The 13,842-nt window shown below is 39.0% G+C and overlaps 1 protein-coding gene across 1 annotated transcript in view; it reads left to right on the top strand.

Moving 5' to 3' along the window:
- Positions 1 to 8,029, top strand: part of LOC133987651 (chemokine-like protein TAFA-2) — a 37,316-nt gene extending 29,287 nt beyond the window's left edge. The window contains exons 3-4 of the mRNA XM_062427095.1: positions 3,840 to 3,979; positions 8,018 to 8,029. Coding sequence (XP_062283079.1) covers positions 3,840 to 3,979; positions 8,018 to 8,029 — 152 coding nt within the window. The remainder of the gene's footprint in view (positions 1 to 3,839; positions 3,980 to 8,017) is intronic.
- Positions 8,030 to 13,842: the final 5,813 nt, after the last annotated feature.

The following is a 13,842-nucleotide window of genomic DNA, read 5'->3' as shown; positions in this document are numbered from 1 at the left end:
CACAGGGAGCAAAGTCGGTGTCTTTGTAAACTTGTAAAAACTGTTCTTCTGTCTGTTGTTGTTTTCTGCTGGTAACTTCAGGAGCCTGATATATTATACACAGCCTCTGTCCAATATATTAAAGAGAATTAGGAAATAATGAGTAATTATGAGATGATGGTTTGCATAAGGTTATACTTGCAGACATCAGCAAATCTAAAATAATGAAATGCCTCCTCTGTCTTTTACCCATATGAACTGTAAAAGTAAAAGGAACAGAAATCACAGATGATACACCTAAAAATGGAAAATAATGAAATTCTAATGCAACTTAATGGCTGCATAACTGGGAGGCATAAAAGGGAAAATGCTCCATGACGAAGGAATCATGTGTTCAGTTCAGTTCTGTCGTTCTGGAGCTGCTTTGTTGACAATGAATTAAAGGTTGACTCTGCTGGCCCAAATGTTTACTGTATTGTTTTTACACATAAATGAGCTGTTTTACCCATACACACGGAAAATCCCCTTTCATACTGTTCCTGTGTCCACAAAATCAGTATCCCGGACCCCTTGTAGCTATGAAGAGCGGCACTACCTAAAATAACAGGCTTCGGTCTTTGCAGCTCTGTTGTTTCTTGTTTTTGGGCGAGAGTGCAGCAACAAATTTCTTTTTTTTTTGAGTTAGTTAAAAGACTCAAAATGGATCATTGTGTCCTCCAACTTTTTAACAAGTCCAAGTGTCCATATTGTTTTAATTGGTGGTTTGACCTGCATATTTGGGAATATGCGAGTTCAAAATCATAACAAACCAAAGACATAAAGTTATATTATTAGAAGCTAACTGACATCAGTAGCACAGATGTATAATGACTTTTATTTTAAATAAGGTACATGGCATTTGTGCATGTGAGTGCGTGCGAGGTTGATAGAAGTATTTTAATTTAGAGATGATGGGTTTAATTAAAGAGTACGGTCTAGAGCCTTGAGATTACTTTTGTTGTGATTTGGCGCTATATAAATAAAGATTGATTTATTGATTGATTGATATTTAGGGAGAAGCCCTAAATACTGGCTGGTAGGGAGAGAGAGCATAGTACACACCACAACAAGAAATGGCAGTTATCTTATTTCATGTATTTTCTGTAGTTCTACCTTTTTTTTAATTATGCAATAAAAGTCCTGATTTGGATAGTCAACAACCACAGTAGCAGTATTAATTGGTTGTCAAATATTAATAATTTATTAATTAACCTCAATCAACATCATCATTACTTCCATGGGAGTATGTTTTAAGTTATTGTGGTTTTTAATGTTTTAACTTAGCATACTGTTAGTAGTAGTTCTGCTTTAATTATGTGCTGTATGATTGAAGGCAATAATTTACTGGCTTCAATCATAAAAAGTGCTTTAATACACTGCACATGCTCATGGCTCTACACTCCACTTACAAAGGGTTTATTAACCATAAAACTCTTAAACTGCTTGTGAGCAGTACATCTATATGAGCTGACAAACCACATGAAGATGATTTGATGAAGCTTTGTATACTGAGTTTTCTCCATGCAAAATGGCTGTACCATTTATGCAACATCTGATTATTAAGAAATCCTTAAAAAAAAACCCTGATGCTATTAAGTTGAACTATGAATGACAGAATGTCTCTCTATACCTGCGGGAACTGAATGTAGGCACACAATTACCTGTAATTGACTGTTGAAGAAATGATATTAATACCAACATTTTGTCATATATTCAGTTAGTAAGACAGCCTGTGCTGACGGTTCTTTTGTTACTTTCTTCTTTGTGATGATATTTAATCATCTTCTTGTTTTTGATGTGTTTGAGTCTTTCGGAGACTATTTCTGTGTGATGTTAGCTTTAGGCACTTAATCAATTCATTTTTATCTGATTTGATTTGTTGTGCACCAATCTACTCTAAAACCCCAAAAGATCACAGCATATCCCAGCTGTCTCATGCATATCTTGCCTCCAGTTTTGTCCTTTTTGATTTTTCTTTCTATTTGAATTGAAAATAAAATGATCCCTGATGTGCTGATTAAATTCACATGACTCTAGCGCCTGTGAAACCCACGCATACACTAATCCTAATAGAATAGTAAAAGCATGATTTAAAAAAAGTAAAAAAGAATCTCTAAACTGAACATATCCATTTTTTTACTGAGCTAAAACAATGTCGTCATATTCAGAGGAAAATTCTACTTCACATTCCTCTGAGGGGTAATGGTGGTATATTTGGTCAATATCTCAATAATCATATTGATATGAGAATCTAAATCAGAAAAATGTTATTGTCCATTGCAGTGTGATGGAAATGTGTACACATAGCATTACAAAAATAATGTGTATGTATGCATAAAGTTACAATAAAATATCAAAAAGCATTTAGTAAAAAGTTGTGATAAAATGTGTGTTTGCTCCACTGTGTCAGATGTCTAAATCTGGATATTTTAAGTATTTAATTATAGTATGTTAGGCATCTGTAGAGCCCACTGGTTTATTTTGAAATGTTATATTTAAAATGTACACATTATATTTTTTTTATTTTTTTTTACATTATATCTGTTTTATTCAATCAGTTTGATACACCCAGAGGTGCTTTGCCCACATGGGCTTACAACTACTTTACCTCCAAGGACAAGAGAAAACAAATGGAAAGTTTTCCTGTTGTGCATACAGTACCAGTCAAAAATTTGGACACACTTTCTCATTGATGTGAATGGGAAAGTGTGTCCAAACTTTTGACTGGTACTGTATGTATGAAACACATTGTATATAAACTTAACAAATTAAACATACAACACTTACATTGATGGTAAGCATTTTATAATAACTGACATTACATTCATCTGTGATATCAAACAGACTGGCATTTAAGAACAGTTTAACCCAAAGATCAATACAGTAGAAAATTAAATGCATTTTCTTTCTCAGCTTCATCCAAATCACACTGGTGACACTTTCTACTATATTCTTGGGGCTGAATGGACATTTCAAGTGTCCACCTTCAAAGGCAGGAGGCCAGAACTCAACTGAGCACAAACACACCTCTGAACTTTGGTGACAGATATTTAATAACATATGTTGTCAATTTGGTTTGCTGTATTTCTTCTGACCATTTTTCTATACAATTCAAATAGGAAAGACCTAAAATTACACTGCAACTTATTTCTATATATAAACCAGCTTTAAACTCAAGTTATTTGAGCAATCTCATTAAAAGGCTCTGTTAACTTAGTAAGTGTATACTGATTGATTAACCAATTCAACAGTCGACTTTTTGCCCTCACCTCACACAGCTACCATCCCATATCACCCCATACTGACAGTTTTGGAAGCCCCCCAAAGGCCCCCCCCACACACACACACACACACACACACACACACACACACACACACACACACGCACACACGCACACACACACACATAAATGATTGGTTAAGATGAAAGGTTTTATTTACTAAAGAATATTCTGAAAAGATGGTTTTAATATTGTATGTATTATTTTGCATATATGATCATAAGAAAACTGATAATGTCAGATACCATCCCAATTAAGGCAACGTAGGTGAAAACGTTTGGTGAATTCAAGATGCACTGCCGAAGAGTTGTGTGACATTTTGTAGTGTAAGTGTGTAAGCTCTCAAAATTAGAAATCATTTATGGTTTATGCCAGGATGTTTGGGGCCATCAGTGGGCAAATTTGCATTTATATCGAGTGCTCTATCAGAAAAAGCTTGGCATCGAATTCACAAATACACAGAACGTAAACACCCCCCCCCCCAACATCAAGCTATGTCTTTAACAAACTAAATATCGGCCTCTCTCTCTCTTTCTCCAGCCTCTATTGTAGCCCAGAAGTGGTGGTGTCAGATGCAGCCATGTATGGACAGTGAGGAGTGTAAGGTTCTCCCCGACCTCACAGGATGGAGCTGCAGCACAGGCAACAAAGTCAAGACCACAAAGGTTGGTTTTCACACAGTATTTCTCTCTTTTATATCTCTGCAGTATTTCCCTCTCTCTTACACATACATGCACGCACACACATTCAGACCCACCACTGTGTGACCCACTTCCACCTCCGTCGTGTCATATCTGTCTCCTCTCTTCCTTCCTTTCTGTGTTATTCGTCTCCATCCCCTACTTTTTTTCTCTTTTTCACCTCATATCATTCGTTCTTCACCCATTTTCTCTCTCTTTCTCCTCCTGCCCTTCTTGGATCTAACAGCAAACATTCTCAGAAGAAAAACAAAGCCAACAGGAACAAGCCAAAACACGCGCCCGCGCCCGCACACACACACGCACACGCACACGCACACGCACACACACACACACACACACACACACCACAATCCCCTTCACTCCCACTTGCCCTGCTTCCCTGCATCTGACTGGCATGCCATCTGACTCGATGCAAAAACAGCTCGCTACATCGGATACACCAGAGTGGTAATTGTCCTCGGATAGTTTTTATGCTCTGATTCTCCCTTAATACAGTGTGTGCATGCTTTTCATGTACTGTCCATTTGTCTGTCTTTTCTCTCTCTCTCTCTCTCTCTCTCTCTCTCTCTCTCTCTCTCTCTGTGTGTGTGTGCATGTGTGTGTGTGTTGGTGTGGTCGAACAAAATGTATCTTTCGGCTTAGCCCCCGTCGGCACCTGTTGGCTTCCCTTCAGTGACACGACCTGAGCAGGCTCTTAGCTGTCTGTCAAAGGGAGGTGTTTGTGCGAGACTTGCCTCTTGTCACTGTATGCTTCTGTGTCTAACCTCCATCCTTCTCTCTGCCTTCTCACCTTCCATTATTCATGGCTGGGTGCAGACCTTTGTTTTCTACCTAAATAATTGATTGAAGGCGTGGTCAGAGAAGCGAGAGTGCATCTCCTCGGGTAAAAGAAACACACACACACACACACGCACGCACACACACACAAACACACATGATTTTCTCTCTTTCTCTCTCTCTAAAACACTCACAGATAGTCTCCTGTTTGCCGGCTGATTAAGAATTCCTTTCCTACTTTTTCCTGTGCTCACCTCTCACCCGGCAAAGTGGATCTCACCCCCTCAAGTTGAACTCTTTCTGTTTTTCCTCTTCAACCACCCCTGCTCTTATTCCACCTCTTTCTGCTGTGCTGACCCCAGCCAGTTTGTGTTCGACCCAATTCTGTGCCCAAATAACAAAGAAATAGAGCGACAAATTGAAAATGGTAGTTATCTTTGATTATGTACAGGTAACAGATATAATTGAAGCGAGGTCCATGAGGGTTGATCAGATATGAAAATGACACCATTTTTAAATATGTGAATGCTGTTAGGAAGTAGTTTCACATATCTGATCTCATGTTTTATCAACCCCAAACTGTGCATTTAAAATTTCCTGAACAAGATCAAAGCAAACCAGTTTCAACCAGGCATCGCTTTATCATTGACTCCGTCATAGTTTGAAAGAGCACAAATATTTGCTGTCTCTTGCATTCAGGTCTTTGATAAGTGATCTGTGTGTGTGTGCGGGCATGTTTGTGTGTGTGTACCCTGTGAGAGCATGTTAGCTTTTGTGTTTGCCTGATGATAAAAAGAGTGCTTTTTTTCCTCCTCTGGTGTGCTACACTGAGGTCAAGATGTGCAGGCATCCAGATCAATAGCATCGAACGATCTCTTATAGTCCCATTAAGACCCACTCGTAAATCGAAATTGACAATGGAGTGAGAGAGAGAGGATGCGAGAGAGAGAGAGAGACATGGAGAGCTGTAAAAAGGAAGAGAGAGGCAGGGTGAGATGGATGAGAAAGAAAAAATAACAAGTGGAGACTGGAGAGGAAAGGCTGAAGACAGAGGTGATAGGTAGATAAAAGAATAAAGAAAACACTTGAAAACAAGAATATTGAAGCTCGTCATCTGACGAGGAGTGAATGCTTGTGCCCGGGCACACAGAGCAGCAAAGAATACAAAAGAGGGTTTGGCACCCTCTATCCCTCCCTCCATCCCTGGCTGGGACCTGAGGAGAGGAGGAGAGGAGGAGGGCCGAGGGAGGAGAGAAGGAGGGGATGGAAGACAGCTCGATCAATGCCAAATAATATCATATGGATGAGCAAACAGACACAGCCAGGTTGCCAAGCCACTGAGCTATCATAGACATAGAAGTGTGTGTGCATTTGTGTAGACGCACACAAAGCCACATACACAAATTACCACACAAACAACAAGGTGTCATCAGCGTATGTATGTTTCATTCACATTTAACTGGCTCACATTAGCACTAAACAGATGTGGCATTCTAGAAGAATGACAAGTCTCTTTCAGCAAGATATTCTGCAAACACGTTGTCTGTTAGAAACAATACAAACAGGAAATCAAACATTTTGTTTAGATGTAATCTGATTCCACTTTCAGAATATTAAAGTATAACACACAACAAATCAAGATCAAACAATTTAAGTAATGAATGTCCATAATTTACTCATCTGTGACTAAGTGAGTCATAAAGAGTGTGTATAATACGAATGAAGGGGACATTTGCCTCATGGGGAGCAGCCACTAGTGTAGACAGTTAAAGCTTGTGCAAAATGTGATACTCATGGTTCTAAAAAAGTCCCATAGAGATGACACTCAGCCAGTGTTTGTGTGTTTTGTAAATTGCGATCGAACCTAGGGCTGGGCGATATGGACAAAATCAAGTATCACGATATATTTGACCAAATACCTCGATATCGATATTGCAACGATAATGTAGAGATGACTCTTGATGCTCTACAAAATATTTACACGATGAAATGTTTGATAAATAATCATCGGTAATGTGGTTATAATGACAAAGTGGGTAAAGGGTAAATAATAGAACAGCTAGAGCAGTCTGGTAAGTTCAGAAAATTACACATTTTTACAGTAATGCAACATGTAAAAGCAGGAAAAGACAACACTGATGACATATCACGATATTACGATATCCTAAATCTACGACGATATGTAGTCTCATATCACGATTTCGATATATATAGATATATTGCCCAGCCCTAATCAGACCACTTAAATCCGCTTTCTAATTGGGTGCAGAAACCGTCTCTTACAGGCATATTTAAACAGGCAAACTGCTGAACACCTAAAGGGACTTTGACTGAGCATCTAAAATCATAGCAGGCACTGAGATGCAGCGGTGTGCGTGCATAGTGAACTGGCATGACAACAAACGCCTGCAGACTCTTTGATCAGGCACAGGAGTAGATGCCTGAAGGCAATGGGAGCGGGCCCAGGAAGGGTGGCCTGGAGCCATCGAGAGCAGATACAGTAGAATAGTCTCAGCTGCCAGCTCAGAGGGAAGGCTGCTCTGTGCTCTCTCTCAGTGATGGCTGGCCTTCACACTTTGTTAGCTGGCACCTGGGTTGGACAAAAGACTGGCTCCCTCAAGAGGAAACACAGGAGGGGACAGCATGTGTTGGGGCTAAGAGGGGAAGCCACTGGGAAACACAAAAACAAAGAAAGGCATGCAGGAAAACAAAACAGTCTTGGAGAGTCTGGTCTATTACATGCCCAAGCACTGGCAGTTATACAGCAATTTGTGTCTGTTTGGTCACTGGCTGCTAGAAAATGTCTCCTAATAGCCTGAAATAAACCAAAAGTGGTTGCATGAGCAAAGAAATGGAAAGATGGATGGACAAGATAAAGAGACCATGTGATTAGAGCGACCATCTCGACAAACAGACAAAATGACATGGCAGCAGGCCAGACACTGAGAGTGAGGCATTGCGGGCCAACTGCCATGCTTCAAGCTGTGTCTTGTTTAGACTCCTGCCAGAAAAGACAGAGACCGTGCTAGCCATGTTGTCTGTGCTCCACCAACAAGAATCAGTTCCCATTATTTCCAAATAGTGGACTGTGCTCTGCATTATTTAAAAACTTCAGCTGACGCGTTCTGGTCTCGTACTCTTTTCTGTGACCTTTTCCTGTCTCAAGCCACAGTGCTTTCTAACTTTTTTAGGGGACTGTTGTCAGCTAATTTTAACAACCTTTTTTTCTCACTGTTACAGGTGACCCGATAGTCCTGCCCGCCTCAAGAAGAGAAGAGGTACTTCTCTTGGTGGAGGTACTTTCACAGCACAATGGGCCTATCAGTAGTGAGGAAATGCACTCAGACGGACTTCTATGAGGATCCAATTGTTGTTTCGTTTTTTCTGAAGACATGTAAGACATGGTGGCTGAAGAGACAGGACTCTAACACTGCCTGTCGTCACCTTCAACACAACTGAGTGTCTTTGGTCCTTTGCCGCACAGGACTGCATCACCCACAATCGTTTACTGCTACTACAAACAACAACTTCAACAAAGTGAACTATGACCTAAACAGCACTGGATTAGATGACAAAAAAGCTACTTTCTTTACAACAATCTGTATTCTTCATCTCTTCTATGGCTTAGTTGTGTTCCATATGCATACTGGGAATAAAGGTGGCCTGGATTTTAAACAGTGAGCCTGTATTACAAACGTCACAATGAAAAAAAAAAGGGAGTGGATCCAGTTTGGCTGCCTCATGTCGTCTGGATGACACAATTTAATTTAACTGTGCCACATATGACACACTCGATGCTGTCGACATGTTTCTCAGTTCTGAAGCCGAACCTTTTCCTGTTGCAGATTTCACCTCCATAAGAATATTTTACCTTGAATAGTTTTGTGGCTTACCACATGCCATTTTTTAAAATGGGGAGACAGTTTGTCAGTCTTCTTTTTCTTTTGTTCTTTGACAAAGGACAAAATCCTTTCAGGGGTGAAGTTAGACTAATACCAAGTAGATGTGATGGTATATTGAATCATGTAAACGTGTAAAAAATGGAATCAACGGGGCTAAAAATAAATTGATGCTCTAATGGTTTTAATATCTGTGTTTTTAAACGCCTGTTAACCGCTATTGAGTACATGTGTCAGTATTATATGAAATGAATAAAGCCTTTCAAAAGAACATACAAATATCTGCATTATGTTTGAAGCCTCACAGAGAAAACTTAACAAAGATTCAACTTAAATTCAGGAGCAGGTGAGGATTCATTGTAGCCCACACATTCTTTACTGTGCACACAATTGTAATTAAAATAAAACCAAAGCACTGTATGTATTGTTGATAAAATCACTATGAATTAATTTCCCAAGAAACCCTGAAGCTACAGGAAATCATGAATTAGTAACTACTGGTGTTAATTGTGTTGGTTCCAAGAGATGTTGTCAATAACTGGTAATTGGTTTCTTTAAACTTAAATTGTATTATCTTTATTTCCGGCTTCAGACAAACAGCTGTGAACATTGCACACTGATTTGTTCCAGAAAGAAAAAGCTCAAAATATTGAATACTGTTCTTCTTCAAGAGATTATTGAGCTGGTTAGAGTTAAGACATTTCCTCACCTCTGTGTGTACAGTATTGAACAATACAAGATAAATCTGAGCATTGGCTAGATTTTTTTAAACCAGAGGAATACCAAGCCAGTAGTTAAGAAAAATATATTTATATGCTGCACATTTCAGCCTGGACTCAGATAATAAACTGGGTTGGTAAACAAGATATATTACAGGATGCGCTGACTTTATTTACTTTATTTATTAAAGAGCTATTTATTGTTGGAGCTCAATCAACATATGAGTTTTATCATGATGATATGTTGATTGTGAAATGGCAGGGGTGCTTTTTTTCCATGGTTACATACACACATTTTACTGTTAAAACTGCAGCTTTGGGTTGATGTAACATGATGTAACTAAAGTAAGTAAGTGTTAAACGTCACTCCCTCTGCCCTACGTACACATACACACACATCTAAACAAACTTTTTTGTTTAGATCCAATCCAGTACAAACATATTTGGACAGTTACACAGTTTTTTGCTCTTCAGACTCTGTGCTTTAGCACATTCAGTTAATTTCTTTACTTCTTATATTGACAGACAATTCCACCTCAGTCTGAATGACAACCCCCAATCAACTCTGAGCCATGTGTGAGCTCTGTGGTGTGTGAACTAACAAACTAACAACACTCAGCTGCTCAAGACACATTTAGTGGCCAAGTCTCCAATTACTTGTAATTTGGGAGAGGGTTGATGTAAACCTACTGAAATTAAAGCTGACACATGGCACTTGTAGTGTCCATTATTTTACTTTAAAATTGAGTGTGCTGCAGCAGAGAGTCTGAAGAACAAAAAATGTCTAGTTTAATACTTCTAATACTGTCTGGACTGTAGATGTTGTGCTGATTCGATATGGCGAGGCTACTCTGCTGTATTTTCAGTTTGGGTCATTAAAAGTTAATCAGCCTGAAATGTAATGTACAAGTAACCTCAGTTGCCTACAGATTGTACATAGTGGTGATCTATCTATCTATCTATCTATCTATCTATCTATCTATCTATCTATCTATCTATCTATCTATCTATCTATCTATCTATCTATCTATCTATCTATCTATCTATCTGATCTTCTTTTAGTATAATTGTGAGAATTGGAAAAATTGCAAGCAAAGGAAAATATGCAATTTTTTAAAAGACTACTACCAGTGAAGAGCCATGTAATCACTTCTTTCCATAAAAAGCTTACTGCATATCTGAACATGAGAGCTCAAAGAAAAAAAAAGAGAATACTGTACTTGAGTGCCATTTATAAGTTCTCACCTCAACATTAGCACCAAATAAAATCAGTCAATAATGCCATTAAAACAAAATATTACCATAAAAACGGTTTTATTTAAATTGAATGTTTGAGGTAGATTATGTCCATCTCTGCAGTCTGAGTAATGCATCAGCTTGTCTTCTTCTGAATAACTGAATGCAAACCTCTCTTGGGAACATTTGGGGATTGTTTTGCCATGGAAGTAATTTCTTGATGGCAGGTGAGTTTTGTCCATCTTTTATCTAAATTTGCACTGCAATGACATAAGTCACCACAACATGAAAAGCGACAATTGGTCCAAATCACAAGCTTTCTATTAATTTGGCCATTTCATGCGGAAAAGTTACTTTTACAATTATTGCAGAGATTTCTTGAATTTCAGTTAATTATTGAGATCACAAAATAGCAATTTCCTGCAGGGGCTTTGTTATTCATTTGGGAAATATACCAAGTCTCTTGTAGCATTAAGACAGGGAGTAAGAAGCCCTCATGAATTTTTAACTAAGTCACGTTTCATCAAATAAATGTGGTTGTCGTAACATCCATTTCAACTAGACCAAATAGCAGAGCACAGAAACCTGATTGAAATGCTACAGTACTACAGCTCATGACTTTACAATGATCAACAATAAATGATTGCAGGAACACAACTACTAGGGCCCACTTTAAAGTATTGAGTCAAATACACTACATGCTATATGGTCTCCATATAATACATGCATGTGGCATCTCCTGCCCTTATATTGCCATTTCCCATTCCTGCTGTCCATGCAAGCCATCACATTTGACAGGTAGATGAGAAACTCTACTCCGTCACAACCCAGGAGAGCAAGTGCTGTCATATTAAGTATTACAGTAAGATGAGGTTAATGTAGGTTTAAATATAGAACCATTTCATGACAGCACAGGATGCTGTGCAAATATGAAATCTAAACACGGGGATGGGCTGTGCTGCAAGCATACAACTGTCCGTGATGGATGTTGATGCTGAGCGGCAGGATTGCCTCTGTTGTAAAGTTGATGATGAAGGAGATGAAACAGAAGGCTCAGAGTGAGAAAGTTGCAAACAAAATTAGGTTTGTTTAGGTTTTAGGCTGTGGACATCTATCTTTTCTCTCTGTGACACATGCACATGCGCACACACATGCGCGCACACACACACACACACACACACACACACACACACACACACACACACACACACACACACACACTGTGTTGTGTTGCATTAAAGCTGCCTTTCTCTAAAAGTCTTTTCTGATTTGGCTAATCTCCCAGCGGATCCTCTCAGGGGCTGTGGCCTTCCACTGAGCCTCACTCATTTTGTGTGTGTGTGTGTGTGTGTGTGTGTGTGTGTGTGTGTGTGTGTGTGTGTGTGTGTGTGTGTGTGTGTGTGTGTGTGTGTGTGTGTTTCATGGCCTGGGCTCTTTCTGAGCTTCAACGCATCGTTAGTGCATGTCATTAAAAGATTACAGAGAATAAACCCACATACAGATTCTCACACATTCACACACACACATGAGGCGAGAGAGAGGAAGTGAGCGTGGAACAGACTGCATAATTACAGAGAGACAAATGTGTAAAAGGGTTTTGACATCAGAATATGACAGCTTCCATTTTTGGGGACTCCTGTTAACTGTTCGCAAGGTGTTTTTCAAGCTGCGTCTGAATCCAATTGCAAGTCAACCATGTGAGACTTGTTGAAATTCTTCCACAATACCAGTAATACCGAGCTGCTCTCACTCTCACCGTTATATGAAACATTAAATGCCTGTGCTGAAGCGAGGTATCAGGTGTAGCTCTAACCATCTTCTCATATCTGTCTGGCAGTTCTGATCTTCAACTCTATTGCAATGCATTAATCTCGTCATCTGTGACAATGCTCCAAATATCCAGACGATACTGAGATTAGTCAATATGCTGTCTGGTTAGCAGTGGCAATAAAGTGGTTGCTGCTAACAGATGCCAGAGCAGGTGTTACGGCAGGCAGAACGATGAGATAGACTACCCTACATGATAATTACATCACCAGGATGATGATTAAGGGAGGTGACACGTTGAGGGTTAAATAACATGCACACACATGAGTAACCATGCCTGTATGTTTCTTGACTGCAGTGATAACCTGCTTACTGAGATTGTTTCGTTTTTCCAACAGGCTGTGCAGTACACTGAGCACCTGAGACATCCCTTGATTAATGTTGGAGAGCCTCTCTTTTCAAAAATAGGTACACCAAAACGAGGCAGAAGGGGAATAAAACTTCAACTTGTCTGATAAATATGACTGGCACTAGTGTGATCAGGGTTTCCATCAGGTAGTTGATTAACAGATGTAAGCACTGCCTTCATACTAAGAGTTTATGCAAATAAAACATATAAGTTAGAGAATGATTTTTGACATAATTAACAAATAGTCAAAATTCTTCAAAACTTATCATTATGAAATTGTATTCATCATTCCTCTTTTCATAATGACAGTTTTATTGTATACATTTTTATAATAGAATTTTAAATGCTTATTTGTGTTATTTCATAATGACATCTTTCCAATAACGCTTTTAATTTATGTCATGTTCATAATGTCACTTTTCATGACAGTGGAAACCTTTCAGCTAATCACAAGCCCGCTGCCTGCACCTCAACAACCGCTACCACATTTAGCAAGTTTGCTCCTGTTAGCTGGAGTTATCAATCTCTTCTGGGTTGATTGGAGGAGCCTCCTGCACCTTCCGTCAGCCCACAGTCCCACCCACTCAAACCCCATCCTAACTTGGGGTATTAGCTCCTGGCTCCTCATGATGATAAGACTTGATTTTCTTTTTTCGCTGACTCATATTCACTGAACTTATCTTACGTAGTTCATAAATTGGTCTTACTAAATTACTAAATCCTATAATAATGCTACTGTTGGACTAGTGTGTGTATCAAAAGTACTTTGTCATGGTTGACATTTTGACTTAACAAACAAAGGTAAACCTGCCATGATAATATTAACTGTGTTTCACACAAGTGAGCCAGTGCCAACAACCCATGCTACAGTAGCTCAATGACATGATGAACTGGGAGTCTGAAATAAAACAGTTCTTTCATTATTGTTATTATTTACACTAGTGCTTTACCTGGTATGACATCACGCAGAGAGAAAGGTCTATTATCCACATATTACATATTTTGTTTTTCTCATTTATTTCAAATTTTTCCATG

This window comes from Scomber scombrus, chromosome 10 (assembly GCF_963691925.1).
Source record: "Scomber scombrus chromosome 10, fScoSco1.1, whole genome shotgun sequence".
Lineage (NCBI taxonomy): Eukaryota > Metazoa > Chordata > Actinopteri > Scombriformes > Scombridae > Scomber > Scomber scombrus.
Note: the sequence above shows the minus strand (reverse complement) of the source record. Positions and strands in the feature narration are given on the sequence as shown.